The sequence below is a fragment of the Marmota marmota genome, unplaced genomic scaffold (assembly GCF_001458135.2).
Source record: "Marmota marmota marmota unplaced genomic scaffold, marMar, whole genome shotgun sequence".
Taxonomy (NCBI): domain Eukaryota; kingdom Metazoa; phylum Chordata; class Mammalia; order Rodentia; family Sciuridae; genus Marmota; species Marmota marmota.
The window spans coordinates 1,021,606-1,046,098 of NW_026000109.1; the positions used below are offsets into that span (position 1 = coordinate 1,021,606).

The following is a 24,493-nucleotide window of genomic DNA, read 5'->3' on the forward strand; positions in this document are numbered from 1 at the left end:
ACAAGGAAGGCCTCTAATGAGGCAGGGATTGTGGTGGTCAGGAAAGACTTCTTGGTGGAAGTGAGTCTTGAACCCAGTTGTGAAGGCCAAATCAGAATAATCATCTGGAGAATGTTGCATGAAAATAAGGGAATCTCAAAGAGAACAGCGTGCATCTAGCACACGTTGAGAAGTAAAGAGAATGAAGTACAGTGAATGGAAAAAGTGAATAGGGAATATGGGTTCTAAAAACCAGGTGGAGACAAGGCTACATTCACCAGAGACAAGAATGACCGAAGGAACAGATTCACCTCTAAACGAGGCAAGTGAATTGAGGGACTTCCAGTTAGTGAATATTAGTATTATTATCATTTTAAAGCTCTGCTTCCCTCCTGAAGCTATGAGTTGGGAGAGGGCAATGGGTACAAGCAGTTGTGTGTGTGTGTGTGTGTGTGTGTGTGTGTGTGTGTGTTGGGAAGGAGTAAAATGGAGAATGAACAACAAAATATTTACCTCCCACATGAGTTTTTACTGACACCAAAATGAGGTGAGTGGAACTCGGGGCTGGTTCTCTGGGTTTCGGGTCACTACACAGGGGAGGAGTTTTTTTTTTTGTTGTTGTTGTTGTTGTTGTTGTTTCTTCTTAGCAAAATCCCTGCTTTCACAGTAAGGAAATAATTTAGAAATTTCTGAAAAATGATTGAATTTAAAATAGATTTTATTAACCTATAAAACAATTATGGCCTGACCACTGGATACCATTTAAAACTTCTTAATTAAATGTGTTAGCTTGAAAATACATGTCTAAAATATTAAGTAATTGACTAGGCTGTATGTTGAGCTCTGTGGTGTAAACATATTTCATTTTCTAGAAAGGCTTATAATTCATTCAGAGAGACCAAAGCAAAATATGATACTAGAATTAAGCCAACAATGTCATGAAAATGCCATGGTAATAGGGAGAAGGAACACAATCTTAGGCAGATATGAATAAACATGTTTGAACTAATACATTTTTAAATCACTTTTACATTATACGCCATAGGGCCTTCGATGGAAAATCCTAGGTAGAAGGACACTCTATCTATATTTCTGCCACTTCTGAGGGGACTTGAATACACAGATGTCACTGGTATTTTTATTTTTTCCTCGGTTCCATATTCTATAGAGATTAACTTGCCTTCAGCCTGACCAATCAGCTGACGCAGGAGATCTTTGACTTCTTGTTTTTCCCACACACGTCCACTCTGCCAGAGGGCATTTATATTTGGTTCTTTACTGAAGTGCTTCTCTATCTCAGCCTTGTGAACAATACTGTTGAGACCCTTCTTCTTCCCTAGATAGAAAAGGGTGCTTGCCTGCTTGGACCTGCACATGCGCTTGTACTGTCCCCGGAAAGATCTAGTTAAAGAGGAAACATACTTTTCCATCTGTTTGGAATCTTCATCTAGTTCTTCGTTTTCTGGCCAGAACAGGAGGCAGGCCAAGAAATAAGGATCAGAATACTGATGACTTGGTCCTACGAATTGCAAGACTTCTCGGAGCTTTTTTTTTAACTTGGTAAGTGGTTGGATGGACTTGGAATTGGGTTTTAGACAACTGAGAATGATGTTGGCCAAAATGAAATTCTGTTTCTCCTTCGTCAGCCGTTTATTTGGGTTCTGCTGCAACAGGAAGGTGTATTTATCGACTATACTTTCCATGATGGTTGCGGCCTCTTTGTGGTTTGGATTAAGATATTCCAGGAGTCCAGAAAACCTGTCTGCTCTCAAAGCTTCTAGACTTTTCCTGCAATTTTCCTCCTGGAGTAACTGACACTCTTTGCCTTCTAAAGGACGTAAATCCAAATGGCAGAAAATTTCTTTGTATTTCCTGAAACAGCGACTGACTTTCTTGCTTAATATGACTTCTGCCATTTCTCTTTGGGTGTTCCTGGTTTTCAGGAGAACCATGTAATCAATAAAAAAATCAAAGCACCCTTTCAAATCTGATTGTAAATTTTGTAGGTGGGATGTGTACATGCTAAGAGCCAAATAATATTCATTTTTTGGATCAGGAGGAATGCTCTCCTTTCCAGATAGAAATTGGGCCATAAATTTTTTGGAGAATTCATTTTCCCGATGGAAAAAGGGAGTGAGCTGAAGAATCTGGATAGTGTAAAGACCAACTTCTATTTCACCCAAGAACCCAGCCGTATTATATGTATCATACCTTCTTTGGGACTTTTGTGGTGACCAAGTTTGAATCTCATATTCTTTACTATCAGTTTGCAGTTGGGATTCTTTGAATGCTCTGGAGGCTTTTTCAGAAGCATCTAGGAAATGCCTTAGGTCTTTGATAGTAATGTTTGTACAGTTTTTGTGTTCATCCAACCACCATTTGATCTCATTTTTGTAGACCTGACCAACTGTATCTGAGATATAGGAATTTTTAGGCGCTCGTCTTTTGGCCAAATTTGCCCAGTCCAGAGCAGTGTTAAAATTCTTCTCCTTAATGTAGAAATACCTTGCTAAGGCCTGACAAATGAATGCATTTTGTGGGAATCGAATACTTCCTGCAGTCAAGACCTTTTCGATTTCTTTATTCTGCAAAACCTCGATCAATGGGGAAAACAACGTGTCTGTTTCATCTCCGTGCTCCTTGCGCTGCCTTGTAAGCAGGAGAGTTTGCACGTCGTGCTGAAATTTGTCTTTTCCTATCCCAGAATCATAGAACAAATTCTCATTTAATATATTCAAGGCAATTTGACATTGATTTAGGTGATAGCTTTTCTCCAGTTCCTTTAGGCAGTAAATGGCAATCAGAGGGTGAATGATACGCACCCCTGTGTACCTCCCATAATCAGCAACTTCTGTGCTTATTAAGAGTGTAGAATAGGTTCCCATCTTGTCTTCTAGGCTTTCAGGTTTCCAGAATGTACTAGTGTATGTAATTCCCAAGAACATTTCACACTGTGACAATGAAATTGTAGAATCAGTAACATAAGTGTTGAGTAAAGCCAAGAAAGAAACGAGTTGTGCTTCCTTGGTGTCAATGTTCTGTTCTTTGAGGATATTCCTTACTACATTTTCTACATATGCTTCATCAAAATTGCCTTTCATGATCATGAAGGAATAAAAGTTTTCACAGTTATTGTGCTGCTTTTCAATTTCCTCCAGTTTGATCTCAAAAGCTCGTTGTTCTTTGGGAGAAAGTTGGGATTTCAGGGAGACACTATCTGCTAATTTTGCGCTTTCTTCTGGATTCTTGGATCTCATGCAGTTTAAGATAATTACCAATGTCTTTTCATATAGCAAATCTTTCTCTCCTAAATTGAAATGGATGGAATTCTGCAGAATGTAGATATTCTCCTGTTCTTCAAAATCATCCACAAGGAGAAGCACAGGAATATAATCCTGGTGGCTGTTTGCCTTGTAGGTGATCAACTTGCTTACTTGTTCTCCAATTTCTGCAAAATCAGTTGCTTTGTTTTTTAACACAGCACATCTGAACTTTTTCTTTAGGTCCCAGAGAACATGCATAGCCAGTGTAGTACCTCCACAGCCGGGATGGTGATAAAGGTTGATAATTTTCACAAATAGTGGTTTAGGACATTCTGCACACTCGTTTATTATACGTTCAAGGTCTTCATATCTGTCCCGTTTCACAAAAGGTGAGGAATAGTTTTCAGAAGAAAAGTAGAAGTTCCACCAGGATACTTTGCCACCACGATAAAAGTGTTCTTCTTTTGATGTCTTAAATTCTAGGAATTTAGACTTATCTTTCTCTATGTCTGTGTCTTTACATTCATTTTCACAGAGGATTTCCAGTGCGACCAAGGTATCCTCGTCCTTTTTCTCTAGGATAACTGAGGCGCCTCCTCTGGAGGGCAAAAACCTTTTTGATGACTGAATCACTGATTTTAGTTTAAGGATAGTACTGTTTACCAGTTCTATATTTAAAGTGGAAATAGTATGGTTTGCTAACTCATCTGAGATTGTCAATCTTGTCTGTAGTAGATCTTTCCATCGTTGATAAATCTGTGAGTTTACACAGATACACAACATATTATCCATTCCTTTGAGAGCTTGATAGAAGGCACAGAAAGTTTCCATCAATGGGTCTCCTGGGCTTTCTACCGAAGAGAGTAAGAGAAATACCACCAAAAATTTCCCTCTTGCCATTATATTTTCATCTGTGAGAAATAAAATCAGTTTTCTGACTTCAGAAGCTCTATCTCTCTGCCATAAATGTGGTTCTAGAGGTTTATAGGTCTCATTTTGCAGGTCCGATCTGCCATTGCAGAAGATCCAGCTGGGCTGCTCATAAAGATTCAGAGTAGAAATCTTCTCCATCACACTAGCTGTCTTTTCTTCATACTGACTTGGAAAGTGAAGGTTTGCTACTCGGCTTTCTTTGTAAACTTTGACAACTCCATTGATCACAGATTCAGGATCAAATTCCAACACAGCAAACCACTTGATTTCCTTAAGAAAATCTAAGTGCTGGGTTTGATTTGGGTGGCATTTATTTGTTACAAGAATATACCAGTTGTAATAGGAATTATCCAATGATTCTCGGTTCCCGATGAGAAGTTTAACCAGTTTTAATCCTTCACTCTTTTTCTTAGTCACCTTCAGCCCATGTTCTTCCTCCGCTTCTTTTCTAGATGCTACCAGGGACTTTAAATTTTGTAAAAATTTTTTGAAATCTATATCCCGTTGCTTTCTGTTGGCCAAGATATCCCTAGAGCTAGCTCCTTCTCTAATGAATAGTGAATGATCTTGGTGTTGTTTCCACATTTTATCTGTACAACATTGCATCTTAATATAGAAATACTTTTCTTTACATATAGAGTGTTTGGGAATAATGTCGACTTCAATGACAAATCTGTCAGACGATGTATTGTTCTGCAGGAGGACCTCCACAAACCTTGGCTCCCGAATACACCTTTTGGCTTCATTGATCTCACTTTCTTCAAAATACTTTTTGATCATTAGATTGAAGTGGTTAATGAAGGCATCCTTATTGGTGACTTTCACACCAATGATTTCTCCATGGGGTTTGTCCTTGACTCCAAAATGGATGGTACCGTTGGTGCGTGAATTCATACAAGCAGATGCAAACCGGAAGACCTCATTGCTGAATTTCATTTTGATGTCCTCTTCTGTGGCTGTGTCCGTGTTGGTGAGAGCTTTGAACTCATGAATTGGGTCAATGAGATTCAGCGGTCCTGTTTCAGGCTGTAGAATATAATGTTCTATGTAGCGATGGCTGTCATGGAAGTGATCAAAAGGATATGACATACAAGTCAACTGTTCAGTCTGTAGTTCATTTTTTTTCTCATCTTTAGTGTTTGTTCTTTCACTTAATGCACTTTCTTTCGCAAGAATGGACTGTTGTTCTGTGGTATCCCCCATCTCTCTGAGATCATGATCAATACCGGATGACATTTTTTCCTCCTCCTTTTTGGTTTGTTTTGGCTTTTTTTGTTGTTCTTTTTTGGAAGGTTTTGTAAGATCTGATTGTGCTGAATCCTGATTGTCATTTTTAGGGCAACTATTAATCAATTTGTTATATGTACGTTTTATCAGAAGTGCCGGACCCCGTGGTAGCCCCATTTCTTTAAGATCCTTTTCAGTTAGTTCCTGCAGAACTAATCCTGACACTTCTTCATTGAGCAAAATTTGTCCATATTTCTCATCAATTTTAAGATCTTCAGTTACCCATTTTTTAACATGCTCTTTGGTCCAGTCTTTGATCATTTCAGGTAGAGTTTCTTGTTCATTCATGTCAAAGCTTTAACTTTATTCCCTGGAAAAAGTAACACAATGAGTATTTTAGTATTATACTTTAATCATTGAAATCATGTGGTCAAATTAAGTATATAACCTTATACAAGTAGTGTATATGTGTGTGTGTACCTATATATGTGTGTGTGTATATATATGTATGTATATGTGTAATATTTTCCAAGGCTTACTTAAAACTGCTTGATATTATTTTAACAGCTTTATAGTCATAATTTACAGCATACCCTTCTTTCCTAGGTGATTATAAACTTGGTTATGAAATCAATAACTGCTAACTAGTTGATACACTCTTTTATCCTTATAATAATTTTCCCTTTTAGGCTTAACTTGGTGAAAGTTGTGTTCTTGTAATTTGAAACCAGAATCCTAAAGTAATACAGAATTGGATCCCATAGCAGAATATTGCAAATAAACTTTAGAGTGTGAAACTTTTAACACAGTGGAGATGGGTTGGAGTACAGGAAAACAAGCTATTCACAACTTGGAAGCTGGTCATTTTTTAAAACATAGTTACAATGCTTTGGTTAAATCATCACTTATTGTCTTTTGGACTTAAGATGTCCATACTGTCAGGCTAGAACTTTCCAAGACTTGGCAGTAAAATGTTTGGATAATGGATTTTGTTGTCTAGTTCTTGTGGCTTGCAGAAAGTACAAGAAAAGACCAATAGTTAAAGCTGGTCTAGCCTTCCTGAAAGTAGGTATGAAAGACAGTACGAGTTTTGAACTTTGTTAAAAATCATTTTCACCTGAATTATGGATGTGGGACTGACAAAGATACTACCATTAGGTATTCTTTTGAATTGCAAGGTCTAAAAATACTGGATCCTTGGAGACTCTAAACCTTGGCTAAACACTAGAATCACCTGGGGCTGCAAGCCTGAGACTCTTGCAAGTAGTTGAAGGAGTGATGGGATGTTTTCAGGCATTAGTCCTTTTGAAAATATCCCAGGGTAATTCTATTGTGCAGACAAGATCAAGAGTGATGGCCTCAAAGTGTGGTCTCCAGCCAGCAGCAGCAGCATCACTTGGCAACTGGCTAAAATGCAAATTTTCAGGCCCCCAGACCTACTAAATCAGAGTTAAAAAGATGAATCAACAGATTGGTTTAACTAAGGGGAATAACAAGAAAGCAAAATATCTGAATATAAAGAGATTAAAAAGCACTGAGGATTGAATAAAACAGAAATATTAAAATAGAGAAAATGAATGCATTTAAAAAGATTTGTAATTTTTGGAATTAAAGATTTAAGGACTCTTGTTTTGTTTTGTTTTCATTAATGGGTAACCAAATACAAAGTCTAGCCAAACTGCAAATTTGACCCAAATGTATTTGACATTTCTTGCAAAAGCTCATCTAGAGAGGGAGATTCAAGATGGCAGATTAGAAGAAGGCTGCACTCCTAGTTGCTCTGTGGCTCGGGATTCACACAGCAGGAGTGCTGCTTTGCAGTTATATATGTGAAAGAGGGATTTCACTAAAATTCAATATTGGGCAGTCAGAGTGTCTTAGAGACTCAGAAATGTGGGTGCACTGAACTGAGAAGAAAGGATACATTGGAGCCAAGCTGGTGGTGGCAGTGGCAGTGGCAGTGGCACTGGTTCACCACGGAGGGGAGAGATAATACCCAGAGAGAAACACAATGAGCAGATTTGGTACAGAAAATCCTCAGATCCTAAAGCAGCCTGAACTTGGTTGATCCAGAGGTTGCAGTGTGAACTGATGTTTGAAAAGTGCTAGTGTTTCCCAACTGGCCATAGAGAGCTGAGGTGGAGCCATCTTGAGGTGGCCATGCTGCAGCTGCTGCTGTAGGAACCAGGAGATCTGAGCAAACACTGTCTTGGCAAGCACCTACGGAAAGCTTCTTGTGTACCTAGCAAAATAATGAGTGAAATAGGCACAGGGAAGATTGTACCCAGGGGGATTCAAGTCAGAAAAGTGAAGGGGAGCACAACTTGCTTCTCCTTTGCTGGGGAGGCTCACATAAGCAGCTGAAGTGGGTCAGGAATCTGAGCAGGCACATGTGCATATATTCAGGGAGTGAACCTGGGAAGGCTGTGTTGCTGGGCAGCAGAGTGTGTGGAGGATTAGCTTCCCTGGCCCAGGAGTAGAATTCCGGGGAGGCTCACAAGATCTAGACTCCCAGCAGAGATAGGGAAACTTGCTAGGGGTTTAGGATTATATTGATCTAATCTTTCTAGAGCAGATACCACCCAACAAAGCCCCTAAGGCCTGATTAGACCTAAACCTCAGCTGCTGTAAGACCCTCATAGGACTCTACAGCACTCACTACTCCAACTCAAGAGTGCGTCAATCAGGTCTGTGAAGACAAAACTTTAATTAACAGTATCTCCCTTTCCATCCTATCTTATACTGGTAAGAAGGAAAGCTGAGAGCTATTTCAACTAGCCTCAGTGTTAGACCACTGCAATCAGCAGCTTGGTAAACAACACAAAAAGAGAAAGGGGTTAATAAACTCCAGCCCTTGGTCTCTCTTTCTTTGTACACAGCCCATGAAGAAACTGAAAGAAGCAGAGTTGGGCATAGACAGTAAACATCCATTCTTGCTGACTGTTTTGACCGCCTCAATGGAGAGGATTCCTTCATTTTTCATTAATAATCTTTTGCCTTTGTCCATTTTTGGTTTTAGTTTTAGTTTAGTTTTTTTTGTGTGTGTGTGTGTGTGTGTCTGTGTGTGTGTGTGTATGTGTGTGTTTTGATGTTCTTTTTTTTTAAATTTTTTATTGTGGGTTGTTCAAAACATTACAAATTTCTTGACATATCATATTCCACACTTTGATTCAAGTGGGTTATGAACTCCCACCTTCACCCCATACACAGATTGCAGAATCACATCAGTTACACATCCATTGATTTACATATTGCCATACTATGTTTTGATGTTCTTGCTGTGCTGATTTGTTTATGAACATACATAGATATATATGTTCATTTTTAACATTTTGAAAATATAGTTATTTTTCATTGCATTATCTTTTGGGGGTTAGGGGTTTTGGTTTCTTTATTTTATTTTAGTTTTGTTTCTGTTTGTTTGTATCTTGTTTCTCTTTCTCTCTCTTCTCCTGCTAAGAGCTGAATTCTCTTGTTATTTCTCTCTCTCTTTTTATTTTATTTTCTCCTCCTTCCTTATAAACATCACCTGTTACATCTCTTCTGCATTCTCTGTTCACTTTTTAAACATTGTAAACTCTCTTCTACCTTTCTATCACATTTTTCTTTCTCTTCACTGTATTTTTACCATCTTTTAGAGCTAACTGATTTATCTAACTCCTGTTCCCGCCATTCATCTTGTAGCAATTATTTTTTCTGTGGGTGACATAGTTGATTCTGTTTCTTTTAAAGCCAGATCTAGTTCATGGTTATTTGTTATTTTTGCTATTGACAATTGCTGACCCCACCATTCCTGTTTTCTTTTTCTTGTCTTTTCTTTCTTTTTCTTTTTTTGTGGTAATTAATGTTGCAGATATCATAGTAGGAACTGGATCTTATTTTAATGCTTTATATTGTTTGTATTGGTTGTTATTATTGTTTGTTTTTCCCTATCTTGTGGGGTGCTGAGAACCTACAGGGACACTACAAATTCACTGGGTAGAGACTCTTCTGCTGAACTAAACTTGGCCAAAAGACAGCACAACTTGCTCCACAAACAAATCAATGACATTCAAACTTCATCTATACTTTAATACAAAGTATAGAAGAGCCAAAACCCAAACCAATGACCAAGCCCCAAGTAGGAATAGCTATGGTTGGGCCCTGAGGTCCCACTCATGGGCATCAAGTGCTACAGCAAAAACAGAGAATTAACACAAAGATTGTGTATACCATACCTATAAGGGGGTCTCAATCTAGATCACACTAGGACACTTGGGCAAGAGAAGGCTGTGCCCCCAAAAGGTCAACACATAATAATGAATGAGAAATCTATCCCAACAGATGCATAAAACCCAACTCAGGAATACAAGAAATACAAAAAAACAAGATAACATGACACCTCCTAAAGTTCATAATTCACCAGCAGCTGACCCCAAAGATACTGAAGTGGATGAAATACCAGATAAATAATTCAAAAGAAGGATTTAAAATGCTCAATGAATTCCAAGAGAACACAGAAAAACAACTGAGTGGAATTCAGGGTGTTGGTACAGGATATGAATTAGAAATTCAATAAGGAGATAGAGATCTTAAAAAAGAATCTAACAGAAATCTTAGAAATGAAAGACACAATAAATCAAATAAAATATTCAGTTGAAAGTTTCTCTAATAGAGGAGACCATGCTGAACACAGAATCTCAGATCTGGAAGACAAAGTGGCTACCCTTGACCATTCAGACAGTATTAAAGAAAATAAAATAAATAACCATGATTAGAATATACAAGAACTCTGGGACAACCTTAGGATATCAAATTTAAAGATCATTGGAATTGAGGAGAACTGTCAGATGCAGGCTAATGAAATGGATAAAACAGAGAATTAACACAAAGATTATGTATACCACACCTATAAGGGGGTCTCAATCTAGATCATTTAAGGGAAATAATAACAGAAAAATTTCCAAACATTGAGAATGAGATGGATATCCAGAGAGAGGAAGCACTCAGAACCCCAAACAGACAAGATCAAAATTTATAATTAAATGCCTAACATGCAGAACAAGGATAGAATTTTAAAAGCCTCAAGAGTTCATCAGGTCACATTTAGAGGCAAGCCAACCAGAGTTACTTCTGATTTCTCAGCATAAACTCTAGAATCCAGGAGGGTTTGGAAGGATGTATTTCAAGCCCTGAAAGAAAATAACTGTCAACCAAGATTGCTTTATCCAGCAAATCTATCTCTCAAAATAAAAAAATAATAAAATAAAAACCTTTCAAGATAAGCAGAAATTGAAAGAATTTATGACTACTAAGCTGTCACTATAGAACTTACTTAAAGAAATATTCTACACAGAAGAAATGAAAGACAAACTCCAGAGTTCACAAATGAACAAATCTAACTTGAAGAGTAGCTAAGGAAATGAGAAACAGGACCAAAGTGAAAATTACCAATAAACCCAAATGGAAGGAAATAATAAATACGTCTCTACAATAACATTGAATATAAATGGCTTCAACTGTGCAATTAAAAGACCTAGGATGATGGAATAAATTAAAAAATAAGACCAACTATATGTTGTTTGCAAGAGACTCACTTTACAGGCAAAGACAGACACAGGCTGAAAGAGAGAATGGAAATTGATATACCATGCAAAAGGAGCCCCAAAACAAACCGAAGTAGCTATTCTCATACCCAACAAAGCAAAGTTTAAGCCAAAATTAATCAGAAGAGACAAAGAAGGTCATTTCATACTGGTAAAGGGAAAAATCCAACAAAAGATATAGCAATAATAAATATTTATTCCCCAAACAAGTATGCAACTAGCTATATAAAATAGACACTACTCAAATTAAAGACCCAGATACACCCCAGTACACTAATACTGGGTGATTTCAATACACCTCTCTTACCATTAGATAGGTTATCCAGAGACATAAACTGAGCAAAAACTCTTTGGACCTAAAAAATATAAATTAAATAAACTTAACAGACATCTATAGGATATTTCATTCAACAACAGCTGAATACACTTTCTTCTCAGTGGTTCATGGAACATTCTCCAAAGTAGACTATATTGTAGGACACAAGGCAACTGTTAGCAAATACAACCCAATTAATTAATGTAATTTCTTGCATTTTATCAGATAATAATGGAATAAAATTAGAAATACACACCAAAAATCCTATATTAACTATATAGGAAACTATATAAACTCATGGAAATTGAACTATACACTTTGAATGATGAGTGAGAAATAGAAGAAACAAAGGGAGAAATTTAAAAACTCTTAGACTCAAATAAGTATAGTGATACAACTTTCCAGATTGTCTGAGACATTATAAAGGCATTTATAAGAGAAAAGTTTATAGCTATGCATGTCTACATAAGAAAATCAGAAAGATTTCAAAGTAAACAACCTAATGATGCATTTCAAGGCCCTTGAAAAAGGACAAACTAATTCTAAAACCAGTAAAAGGAAGGAAATAATTAAGATCAGAGCCAACATCAATGAAATTTATTTATTTTTTATTTTTTTGAAATTTAGAATAAAAAATACAAAGGATCAATGAAATGAAGAGTTAATTCTTTGAAAAGATAAACAAGATTTCTAAGCCCTTGGCCAAACTAACCAAAAGAAAAAGAGAGAAGACCCAAATTAATAAAATTAGAGAGAAAAAAAGGGGAAATCACCACAGACATAACAGAAGTCCAGTGGATCATTAAAGGCTATTTTCAAAACTTATACTTTGATAAATTGGAAATCCTAGAAGAAACAGGTACATTTCTGGACAAATATGACCTGCCCAAATTGAATCAAGAGGACATAGGAAATCTAAACAGACAAATAGCTAGTAATGAGATAGAAGCAGTAATAAAAAGCCTTTCAACAAAGAAAAGTCCAGGACCAGATGGATTCTCAGCTGAACTCTACCAGACCTTTAAACAACTTTTGCCAGTGTTCCTCAAATTATTCCATGAAATAGAAAGGGATGGAGCACTTCCAAATTCATTCTATGAAGACAATATTAAACTCATACCAAACCAGATAAGGACACACCAAGGAAAGAAAATCATAGACCAATAACCTCGATGAACTTAGATGTAAACATCCTTAATAAAATGTGAATTATATTCAACAACATATTAAGAAGATTGTACAACATAACCAAGTTGGTTTTATTCCAGAACTGTAAGGATGGTTTAAAATATATAGATAAATAATGCAACTCATCACATAAATAGAATGAAGGATAAAAATCACTTAGTACTCTAAACGGATATAGAAAACCCAAAGCCAACTTTATAGTAAGTGGGGAAAAACTGAAACAATTTCCTTTAAAATCTGGAATAAGACAAGGATGTCTACTGTTACCACTCTTATTTGATATGGTGCTAGAAATTCTAGTCAGAGCAATTAAGTAAGAGAGGGAAATAAGAGGAATAAAAATAGGAAAGGAAGAAGTCAAATTATCACTTTTGTAGCTGATATGATCCTATATTTAGAGGATCCAAAAACTCCATCAAAAAACTGCTAGAGCCAATAAATAAATTCAGAAAAGTAGCAGGTTACAAAATCAACATACAAAAATCAGTATATTTTCTATATTCCAACAGTGAATCTGCTGAGAAAGAAATTGGTAGAACAGTTCCATTCACAGTAGCCTCAAAAAACAACAAAAAAGCAAAACCAAAAATAAAACCTAGCACTAAATCTAACCAAGGAAGTGAAAGAACTCTACAATGGAAACTATAGAACACTGAAGAAAAAAATTGAAGAAGACACAAGAAGATGCAAAGATCTTCTATACCCATGCATAGGCAGAATTAATATTGTTCAAATGGGCATACTATCAAAGCAATGTACAAATTCATCATAATCCCCATAAAAATACCAATGGAAATCTTTATAGAACTAGAAAAAAAGACAGTCCTAAAGTTAATTTGGAAAAATAAAAGACCCTGAATAGACAAAGTATTTCTAAGCCAAAAAAGAAATAATGGATAGAAAAGTTATGTCTGATTCATGCTAGTCTACTATCATGTACATCTAAAAAGAACAAATTTAACGAAAAGAAATACTGGAGGCATCACAATACCTGACTTCAAATTATACAACAGAGCTGTAAAAACTGTATGACACTGGCAAAATAAAACAGCCACATAGACAGTGGTAGAGAATAGAAGGCACAGAGACAGACCCACACCTCTATAATCATCTGGTCCTTGTCAAAAGTGCCAAAAATATACATTGAAGAAAATACAGCTTCTTTAATAAACGGTGCTAGGAAAACTGGTTATCCATATGTACAAGAGTGAAGATAGACCCTTATCTCTCACCCTACATAAAAATAAGCTTAAAATAGATCAAATAATTAAAATTAGATAAAAAACTACGCAGTTCCTAGAAGAAAATATAGGGTCATTACTCAGGCATATAGGCACAGGCAGTGACTTTCTACTCTAAAGGATCTCTAAAGCTTAGAAATAATGACATGAGTTGATAAATGGGATGACATCAAATGAAAAGTCTTCTGCATAACAAAGGAAATAACTAGGAATGTGAAGAGATAATCTACAAAATGGGAGAAACTCTTTGCTAGTTATACCTCTGACAAAGGATTAATATCTAGAATATATAAATAATTCAAAAAACTTAACACCTTAAAACCAAATAACCCAATTAATAAATGGGCAAATGAATTAAACAGACACTTCTCAAAAGAAGAAATACAAATGTCCGACAAATATATAAAAAAAATGTTCATTCTTATTAGCAATTAGGGAAATACAAATCAAAATTACACTGAGATTTCATCTCATATCAATCAGAATGGCCGTTATCAAGAATACAAACAATAATGAATGCTGGAGAGGATGTAGAGAAAAAAAACAATTTTATACTGTTAGTGGGATTGTAAATTAGTACAACCACTATGGAAATCAGTATGAAGGTTTCTCAAAAGACTAGACACAGAACCACCATATGACCCAGCTGTACCTCTCCTTGTTATTTATCCTAAGGAATCAAAGTCATCATACTGTATTGATATATTTATCCCCATGTTTATAGCAGTACGATTCACAATAGCCAAACTGTGCCTAAGTGTCCACTAACAAGTGAGTGGGTATAGAAAAAATGTGGTATATATACATAAAGGAGTTTTATTCTGCCATAAAAACTGAAATTATGTAATTTTCAGGAAAATGAATGGAACCTGAGACCATTATGTTAAGTGAAATAAGCCAAAATCAGAAGGTCAAGAGTCACATGTTTTCTCTCATGGTGGAAAGTAGAGAGGAAAAGGGAAATGACAGATGGGAGGTGATCACATGAAAAACAAAGGGCGATCAGCAGAGTAGAGAAAGGAGACCAGAGGGTGAGAGGAGAGGAGGGAGGGGTAAGTGCTGAAGAGGGATATTGGCCAAATTATATTGTTATATTGTGTGAATGTATTAATATGTAAAAACAAACCCCATCATTATGTACAACCATAATGTACCAATAAAAAAATAAAAATAAAAAAATTCATCTGAGGGTCTCCATGAAGTCAAACATGGAGAACAGATGAGCTGAGCTGGAATACTGTATCCCCACTGCAGTGATTTGCCCAGTCTGTAGACATGCAAACACTGTACAGCTGCTTCCACTGTCTTAATAAAACTTTTCCTGGTTTTAGCATCTTGAATTCTTTTCATTACTCCTAGCTTCACTTTGCAGGTCATGATTAGTCCTGAGCCAATCAGCAAGACTGAGCAACTGGCACAAGGAACACTGTAAACATACTTCAGATGATCAATTCTGTTCATTTATAACATAGATAGAAGTAGTTTCAGAAGTTCTGTAAGAATTATCACATACATTGACACCAGAGATAAGTATTGTTTTCACTTAAATGGTCTCCTTTTTCATTCATTCAACAGATATTTAGTAAATTCCTTCCTGACTCTAGTCCATTGGAAAGGATTTTAAAAGACAAAACAAGTCACACATGAACACTCAAAAAAGTTTATAATGACAAATTGTGATAAGTGCTTTGACACAAGAAGAGGCATAGTGAGGAACAGCTGATATCACCAGGAGGTGAGTGGGAATGTAGGGCAGGCAAGGTTAAGGGGGAGCTGCTGGGGTAAGATGGCAGGTGGGTGCAGGGAGGAACCCTGAGGGATAGTCAAGGGAATGAGGAATTGTCCATCTGGTAGGCCACCCAAAGGCCTAAGGTCTAGTAAGGTCTAAAGAATATGGTGTATATGTTCAGTATAGGGCAGTGCCTTCCACACAGAGCTAGGGCACTGGCCCGTTGTGAAGTTACCTGAGTGGAGGAAGACAGACCAGTAGCTGACTCCTCAAGTCTGAGAGACTGGGAAACTCAGCCCTGATGTCTCTGTCTCCTCTACAGAGGCCCTTAGTGCCACTTGAGGTGAGACTGAAGGGTGCCTGCCTTATCCATTTGCAAGCATCATGCAACTGACAGTGAAAACAGTTATTAAAAAAGAATTCTTAATGAAAGGTTTTTCTGAAGTCATGTTGGAGAAAAGACTGGATGAAAAGTGACCACTCTCATCTAATATGAGCTATTAAAGAACATGATGCTATCTTATTTTAAAATTTAGACTTGAAATATTTTATACTTGAATAACTTGCCTGAATATTTGATTTCTTATACATTTTAACACCTTTCAATAGGCAGCTGAAAAGAAGAGAACATTCATGCCCACAGATACTATTTCTGTCATAATTTTTTGGTTGCTCAATAGACATATAATTGATCCTTCCAATACGTGAATCTGTCACCTGACTTACTACTTCTTGTTTGACGATCTGAACCTCAAACCACCTCCATTCCACGGTCACACCTTTGACCATGTCATTACTATTATAGATTGCATTGCATGCCTTCCCCTTTTGTGTGCCAAAGTCTTAAACACGAGGACCTAAGAATATAGCCTTATTCGGAGATAGAAGTCCTTAGTTAACATGAGGTCATTAGGGTGGACCCTAATCCACTAGGACTGGTATCCTTATACAAAGGGGAAATTTGGGTCCAAAGGCACACATTTAGGGACAACAGTATGTGAAGAAAAAGCAGAGGTCACGGTCATGTTCTATAAGCCCAGGATCCCCCAAGATTGCCAGCACACCACCTCCCTAAGGCATGGATCAGGCTCTTCCTCACAGCTGTTGTCTGGGACAATGCATTTCTGTTGTTGAAGAGACCCGGTTTGTGGTACCTTGCAGTGGCAATCCTTGTCCTCCTGTTCCTGCTTTCCCCCTTTAACTGGCTTTGTGTGTCTTGGCCACTCATTGTAATCAGTCTCTTCCCTCCTACCACTCCCTTCCTAGATGACAAAGCTAGTTAAATCCTCCTCTTCGCTTCCATCAGTTCATCAGTATATCTTCCCTTCTCTGTGTCGACTTGAGCATCTCACGGTCCTTATAACATGGCTAAAATCAGTCTCCTGATATTTATCCCTCCCATCCCAAACCTGCTCCCCCACAGTCTTATCAATGAATGGAATTCACCAGTGGTTCACAGCAAAGGGCAGCTGTGACTGCTTCCCTTTCCACACACCTCATATTCATTATATTTCCCAGGACTTTTCAACCTCACCTGCATAGTGTCTGCAGAATCCCACCATTTCTCACATCGCTACTGCTTCCACCCTGGTCCAAGCCATCATCTCTTTCTTGACTTATTCACTCATTGTTACCTGGTCTCTCTGACTCTGGCTTGTCCCTACTCCTCAACCTATTCATTTTATTTTCAACAGAGCAGCCAATGTGATTCTGTTAAAATGTTAGTGGAATCGTGCCTCTCTGCTCAAAACCCTCTGAATAAAAGCCATTAAAGTCCCACACAATCTGCCTACCCCACTGTCTTTCTGACCTCATCTCCTCCACTCATGCCACTCGGCCGCCCAGCTGCTGTGCTGTTGCTCGGATATGCCAGCCATGCTGGTGCATCATCAGTCTTCAGACCAGCTGCTCCCTGTGCTTGGAATGCTCTTCCTCTAGATGCCTACATAGCTCACATCCTCACTTCCTTCACCCCTTTACTCAGATTCAGAAAGGCCTTTGTTGTATTCCTGTCTTAAAATTTTGTGTTAAACAAAAGACTTCTTCCTCAGCACTTTTCCTCATTCTTCCCTGATTCAATTTTCTTTTTTGGGATTTACATAGTACATATTTTACTTAATCCTCTTCTCATTCTGTCTCAGAAACTACAGTATAAACCACATGAAAACAGACTTTTTTTTTTTTTTTTTTGCCACACATTGATTGATGAAGCCCTGGGTCCTGTCATAGAATTAGTACTCAATGAGCTTTTTTTTTTTTTTTTTTTGAATGAAAAAAATAAGATTTTTTGAGTAGTAAAACAATTGAATTGTCATTTTGGAAATCCATGAGTTAGCAATGCTTATGGAACAAAGAACCTAAAAATCTCTTCATTTGTCATCTATGAAATTAGAACTAACTGAAGCTGCCATGTTAACTGATCATCAGGACTCAGAAAACAGTCAATGTTTTAAAAACAAAAGTCAGTAAACATCCATCCTTCATCTAAAGTCCTCCATGAGCCCAGTTTCCTTATCAGCTTTTGCTGCCTTATTTACAGTTCCTGAATGAGCACTTTCTCACAATGGGTTGTCCCTGCAAGAGGTTGGCTCCTACTTAAGTCCTCAGTCCGTAGGGTTCTAATCGCTCTCTCTGCTCTGGACACACAGACACTCCTCTGAAGATACTCTTATCATGCTCCACAGACTGGCCCTGTTCAGGTCTAAGGCAGTATCTTCTCTTAGTCAGAGTCCTCTGTCAGTAGCTCAGTCAACCCACACCTTAGGAAACCTAAATGATTGTAAGGAACACTCTGGATTTTCTCCTCTGTGTTAGCCAGAGGTTATAGCAATTCTCACGGATTCTGGAACTCTACAAGGAGCAGCACATTAAGGATTTTCTGCTTAGCAGACACTAGAAGTGGGGGACAGAAAAAGGAATGTGGGGGATGGTGGAAGGCTGGACTTTGTGTGTCATCTCACAGGGTGACAAATTCCCTGTCACTTTCTTCTTTGTTGCTTGAATTCCAGGGAGATAGAAACTCTTCAAATGGGGTGACTAGCATCTGTCTTCCCCAAGCCTGCTGCTTTTTAAAAAATCTCTACTGTATGTCAAAGAGTCCCTCATTGTTCAAAGATGAAGGGCCTGTTGTGTGCAGTGGTGCACACCTGTAATCCCAGCGGTTGGGGAGACTGAGGCAGGAGGATCCAGGGTTCAAACAGCCTAAGCAAGGGTAAGGAGCTCAACAACTCAGTGAGACCCTGTCTCTAAATAAAATACAAAATAGGGCTAGGGATGGGGCTCAGTGGTAAAGTACCTCTGAATTCAATTCCTGGTACTAAAAATAAGAAAAAGAGAAAGAAAACAAAAAAGATGAAGGTTCCTTTCTAGCATCAAACATTTCTCAGTCATCCACCTCTATGATGGTAGTTGAGAAGATACATAATTTGCAGCTACTATACATTTGAACCACTTTTACATAACTTTTGATCTCTGATATGGTCAAAAGTTATATATGACCTATGATCCATATTTGACTGGAGCTATATATTACATAGCTCACAATGATATGAGCAAAAAGGTTTTGATAAGGCTTTGACATAACTCCTTGCTTTCTTTCTATGTCTTCAACCTTAAATCCTGGACTATTGGTATGTTTTCTAAACAGCAAAGGACCTTGATGTTTAGCAGAAAGCTCTATAGTATGTAAAAGGGGAAGGAATTGTGATCAGTAAAATTATGTCATGATTAAGGGAGCTCTCCTCTTAGGCAGACCACTTTCCCATTCATAATAGAGGGGAAGTGGATGAGAACCAGTATTGTCTTGTTTGTTGAGTTTTTGTTCAGTCTCTTCAAAAGAAGTGCATATGAAATCCCTCTATCTGGTGTGATTAGTGGTATAGCTGGTTGAAATTCTGGGGAAGTCCTCCACCACCTCCTCTGGCAAACTAATTTTGAAACCCAGAGGTTCTCCTTATTAGAATTAAATTCAGGATCTATTCCCTAAGGACTTTTATTTTCCCTTTTGGGGAGCTGCTCAGGAAGGGTCAAAGCAGAACCCTGTCAGGGACAGCTCTGGTACCAAACCCAATCTCCCAGAGCCAGCAGGCATCCCCTCCTTCAGCACAGCTACAACCCCGCAGCTCTGCACCACTCCGATGCTTGGCCAGAGGAAACCACAAAGCAAGTTAGTCAATTTCCTGTATTGCATATTATAAGGATGTATTTCTTCACATAGTCTCTCTACAAGCTAGTTGTGTGAAGGAAGGTCTTAAATAAAACAACAATTAAACTTTGGAGGGTTTTTATCTACGGTAGATATAAACTTTTGATATCATCTTAAGTTTTATTGGTCAGAGTTCATAGTTGCCTACAATATTCTATGTGGTTTGGTATGCTTGGAATCCTGATCTCCTGGTCGACATTTTACCCAGTTCTTCCATTGTCATTTCTTTTAAAATCAATTCATCACAAATACTTAAATGCATTTGAAAGAATATTCATTTCTAAAGATCTCCTTAAGTTTTTAGAATTAGTTTATAAAGACAGCTTTTAATGAGAGTTGCTTAAATAAACCAATAATTAGAAACTTACCAGGGCTTTTCTGAAAATTTATATTTTTTATGTCAGAAACTTGAAACACGTCTTCCTGAGCCTCTTTGATCTAGAACACTTTAGTGAGTTGCATTTGCTTGAGAATTTGTGGGAATCTCATTCTGTAAATCAGCGAGGAAGCAGAGATGCAGGTAGAACACAGTTGGTCCTTGTTCAGTTTGCCTAAGAACATATTTGTTGAGAATCTATCACGTCAAAAGCGAAACAACAACAAAAACAAACACCACCACAAATTAAAATGCAGGGACTGAATTTCTGCTTAGGAAGTATTTATTATACAGACTTTCCCTCTAACTTTCTATTCTGAATACTTTCAAACATAGAGAAAACCTGGGAGGATAGGGAAAAGAAATGCTATTCCTTAGATAGGTCTTTTTCTATGCTTATACACTGTGAATAAAACAAATAAACATCCCAAAATATGTTGCAGACTTGCTGTTTCTTTTTTCCTACATTCCACATTCGGTGTGGAACAATCCCTAGGCTGATCCCCATATATCCAGGATCTGACCACCTGCCTCCCACCTGGTCCAAGCCTCCATCTTCTCTCTTCTGAATTGCAGGATAAGTATCTCACATGTTCTCTCTTACTGTTATTGATCCTTTTCGGACTTCTCAAAATAGCAGCTGGAGTGACCCTGTTAAAATGTATATAATGTCACACCAATAATCTGTTCAATCCCTCCCGTGGCTGTCCCTTTGACTCAGAGTGAAAGCCAAGTCCTTTGTTATGGACTTCAGGGCCCCATGTGAGCTGGTACCCTGCTGCCCCTCCAATTACATCTTAACTTTCATTTCTAGATCTCAGTCTGTTCCAGCCCCCCACTTCCTTGTGGCTCCTTGTTTCAGGAAGCATCTGCTCCTTTTAGGTCTGCTGCACTCCTTTCCTCTCCCTGGACTATCTTTGGATACCTGTAAGGATCACCCCTTTACTTCCTTTAGCTCTGTTATCAAATACCACCTTCTCAGTGAAGTATTGCTTGACCAGCTAACTGAAAACATTTTTCCCTGGCCCAGCACTTTCTATATCTCTTTGGCTTTATTTTTTATTTACTGAAGATTTATCGCAATCAACTTTCCATATATTTTTATCTATTTGTCTTGTTTATTTTCCACCCCACCCATTATTTTGGGCACTCTTGAGGACAAGGGACTGTGTACATTTGGGTCACTCTTTTACAATGCCTAACACATACTAGCTTCTAAATGAAAATTTGGTGAATGAATAACATATTTTCTTAGAGTAGTTAAAAACAAGAAATTTTTGAAAACCCTCCAAATAGCAATGTGTGTAGGTCAGTGGACTTTTCTCATTTTGTTAGGGTGATTATTATTTTGCTTGGCTAAAATCCCAGACAGAAGTCTAGGGAGATCTCTTCTCTGTGCCACTCACTGGGCCAGAGCTAACTCCAGCTTCTATCATCTGGTCACAAAAATGAAAAGGAAGTTTTATCAAAAGGAAGGGAAAATGAATAAGTGTGTTTTCTCCTGTGGTCCTTGTAGGCACCGGTTTCATGTTATACCTTCTCAACTTTCTACTGCATCCCTTACAGTCCTGGAACAAGGCCATTGCTCAGGTAGGGTATTCCCTGGGGAGGTCCCTTTTACTCTGGGTCCTCAGCATCTGAGTTTCAGAGCCTTTGTGTTGTCACCTGCTGCCTTTGCTCTGGAAGCTGATCTCCTGGTGGGGACCTGGCCTCTTCCCACCAACTCACCCCAATAAGGCCTCACTCATGCAGCACCTTTATTTAGCCTCAGTCCTCTTCCAGCAGTTTAACCTTCCACCCTCTCTCTCTGGTTACCTGAAAGACTGAAAGGACAGAATCCAGGTTTTCTTATTTGCTCTGGTCACGGAATATAGCAATTCCAAAAGGACCTAACATTCTAGAAATGAAGCAGCACATCAGGAACTTCCTCTGCAGCCCCTCCCTCTTTTACAGCTCTCTGGCCTCTGCAGAGGCAGTGACTCATTCTGTGTCTGTCTAGCATACGAAGTGCAGCAAAATTGACCTGGTGCCACCAATCAGGGCACAGCTTTCTCTCAGTTACTTTTATTCTGAATTTGCCCACAGGTACCAAGGCAATAGAAATATTATTTTCAGGTAGGGACACTGATGTACAGACCCCAAATCTAAACTCTTTGCTTACACTAAAGGAAAAAAATCAATATCTTGTCTTAATATGAAATAGTAAATTATTTAATAACTCTCTAGGACTATTATTAATGCCCAAAAGTTCTCAACCCTGCCTCCTCAACATGATAGAAGTTATGAACATATGATGATTCAAACCTACAGTAGTCATTAAAGTTTTGAAAATAGTTTGCACTTCATGATTTAAAAAGCCTCTGCTCATGTAATGTTGGAAGTAAGTTAAGATCAAAACTATCATGGTTGGTGTGAACAAACTTTTGAGAATTTCTTGACATCACTCTTTGGCTGTCAGATTCCTGTTTTGGAACAACTGTGACCACATGTCTTATTAGTACTGTTACTTATGGACAAAGCAGCTGTTGGATGCCACTCTCAGTGGAACGACTCCAGCTTTCTTTCTGATGTTAAGCAGGAAGTACCAAGTCAACAGAGCTCTTGGGGACACATATTTTGGGTGCCCACCTCAATCTCAGGGGGTTCTTAGCCACACCCCATATATCCACACCTAGAGAATTTGTTCTGCTCTGCAAGATTCTTAGAGCTGTGGGCAGAGAAAAGACACTTTTGAGTCTGGGTTGCAGCCAGGGAGAGCTAGCCACACCCTCCTCCAATGGGATGACAAATTGAAACCACACACAAGTAAGTTAGTTTCGATTTCCTGAAGGACAATGAATTTTTTTTTAATTTTTTTTTTTTTTTTTAGTTTTCAATCAGATTGTTGTATGGAATGGCTATGAATGGAAGATTTATAATAGAAGTATAGCTGGTCTCTGGAGAGCATTATCTCTGGTGAAGTGTAACACTTAATAACATCTTACATTATGAAAGACAGGATTTTGCATAATTACACAGGAATGCAGGTTCTGTAACAATCCTTTATGCTTAAATTCCTGACCCACTTGGCACTGTTTCTCTATACTTTCTTCCACAACTCACCTTCTATGACCAGAAACCCTTTCACTAGTCTGATTGGTATTCATCACCTTAATTACACTTAACAGCACATTTCTTTTTAGAAAGACATAAGTTAGTATCAATAAATATACTGATATGTATTCAATACAATGATACTTCTAATTAACATTTTTACAAGTAATGGTTTATGTACAAACATGTATTTATATAAAAAGTACAGCTGGCATTTTAAGAAATAGCTCATTCAGGAACTTACCAGAATTTTCCAGAAAACTTCTTTTTATATCCAAAAATTGAAACCAGTCTAAAATTTTAAACTTTGATTTCTTATTTCTTTTCTGATGGCTAAGAAATATATGATTGGAAGGATGTTAGTTTTTCTAAAAGTAAAGCCATTAAGCTGTAAGTTGTCCGGCCTCTGGGGCTCTGACTTCTTCTGAGGGTGTGTTTGGATTTCTGTACAGAAGCACAACGAGGAAGTGGAAATGCAAGGAGTTTCAGTTTTGCTTTAGAGCATATTAGGTTTGAACGAATGTAAAATACTTCAAAAAATTGCATTGCAGAAAATTATCCATAAATGTGTACTATGGCTTAGAAAATTGTTTACTAGGCAGATTTTTAAGTCATAAAAGCTAAGAAATCAGAGTGTGTGTGTATATGTGTGTGTGTGGGGGGGGGTGGCCGGCGGGGGTGGGGGGGTGGTGGTAACAACTGCCAATACAGAGAGAACAGAACTATTAGGAAAAACATTAAAATCTTGGTGTGATGTAAGTGCTGTTTTGGGGTGAATTGTTTTCCCAAATCCAAATGTTTAAATCCTGAACCTCAGAATACCATTATATTTGGAGGTAGGGTCTTTAAGGAAGTAATTAAGTTGAAATGCGGTCTCTAGGAAGGACACTAATCCTGACTGGTATTCTTATAAGAAGAGGAAATTTGAACTCAAGATATGTGTAGAGGGAAGACCATGTGAAGAATCAGGTAGGGGACAGCCATCTGTCAGCCAGGAGAGAGGCCTCAGAAGACACCAACACTCATGACACACCTTGATCCTCCAGAATTTCGAGGAAACAAATTTCTGTTAAGACACACAGTTTGTGTTACTTTGTCATGGCAGCTTAGTAAAGTCAAAGAGTGCCCTTAAATTCTTCTGCTTGTTGAGTCATGATTTATTTTATTATCTTATGAAAATGTTATTTTTTCTTTTTGGAGGAGTAACTTGATTGTAGTGATGATACCACAGGTGTATGCATATGCCCACACTTGTTAAGATGGGTACATTTAAATGTGTATTTGATTTTGCATTTGATATTATATATTTTATATATAATATAAATATTATATATATATATATGGACAGTCATGTATCTT

At 37.7% G+C, this 24,493-nt stretch overlaps 1 protein-coding gene across 9 annotated transcripts; it reads right to left on the reverse strand.

Annotated features, from left to right (window-relative positions):
• Positions 1-682: 682 nt before the first annotated feature.
• Samd9l (sterile alpha motif domain containing 9 like) lies at positions 683-23,613 on the reverse strand. Of its 9 annotated transcripts, none has more exons than XM_048784621.1 (5): positions 23,379-23,612; positions 21,797-21,864; positions 20,580-20,692; positions 20,034-20,216; positions 683-5,772 (listed from the first exon to the last, which is right to left on the reverse strand). In XM_048784621.1, exon 5 carries the CDS (start codon positions 5,748-5,750, stop codon positions 996-998), a length of 4,755 nt encoding a protein of 1,584 aa, XP_048640578.1. In that variant the 5' UTR covers positions 5,751-5,772; positions 20,034-20,216; positions 20,580-20,692; positions 21,797-21,864; positions 23,379-23,612; the 3' UTR covers positions 683-995. The 9 variants fall into 9 exon arrangements, with proteins under 9 accessions (XP_048640578.1, XP_015362204.1, XP_048640577.1 ...); XM_015506718.2 differs by having other exon boundaries at positions 21,770-21,864; XM_048784620.1 differs by having other exon boundaries at positions 20,034-20,239; positions 21,770-21,864.
• Positions 23,614-24,493: the final 880 nt, after the last annotated feature.

Excerpts from the sequence above, each read along its gene's own strand:
- Samd9l (XM_015506722.2), bottom strand. The coding sequence starts at position 5,750 with ATGAATGAACAAGAAACTCTACCTGAAATGATCAAAGACTGGACCAAA.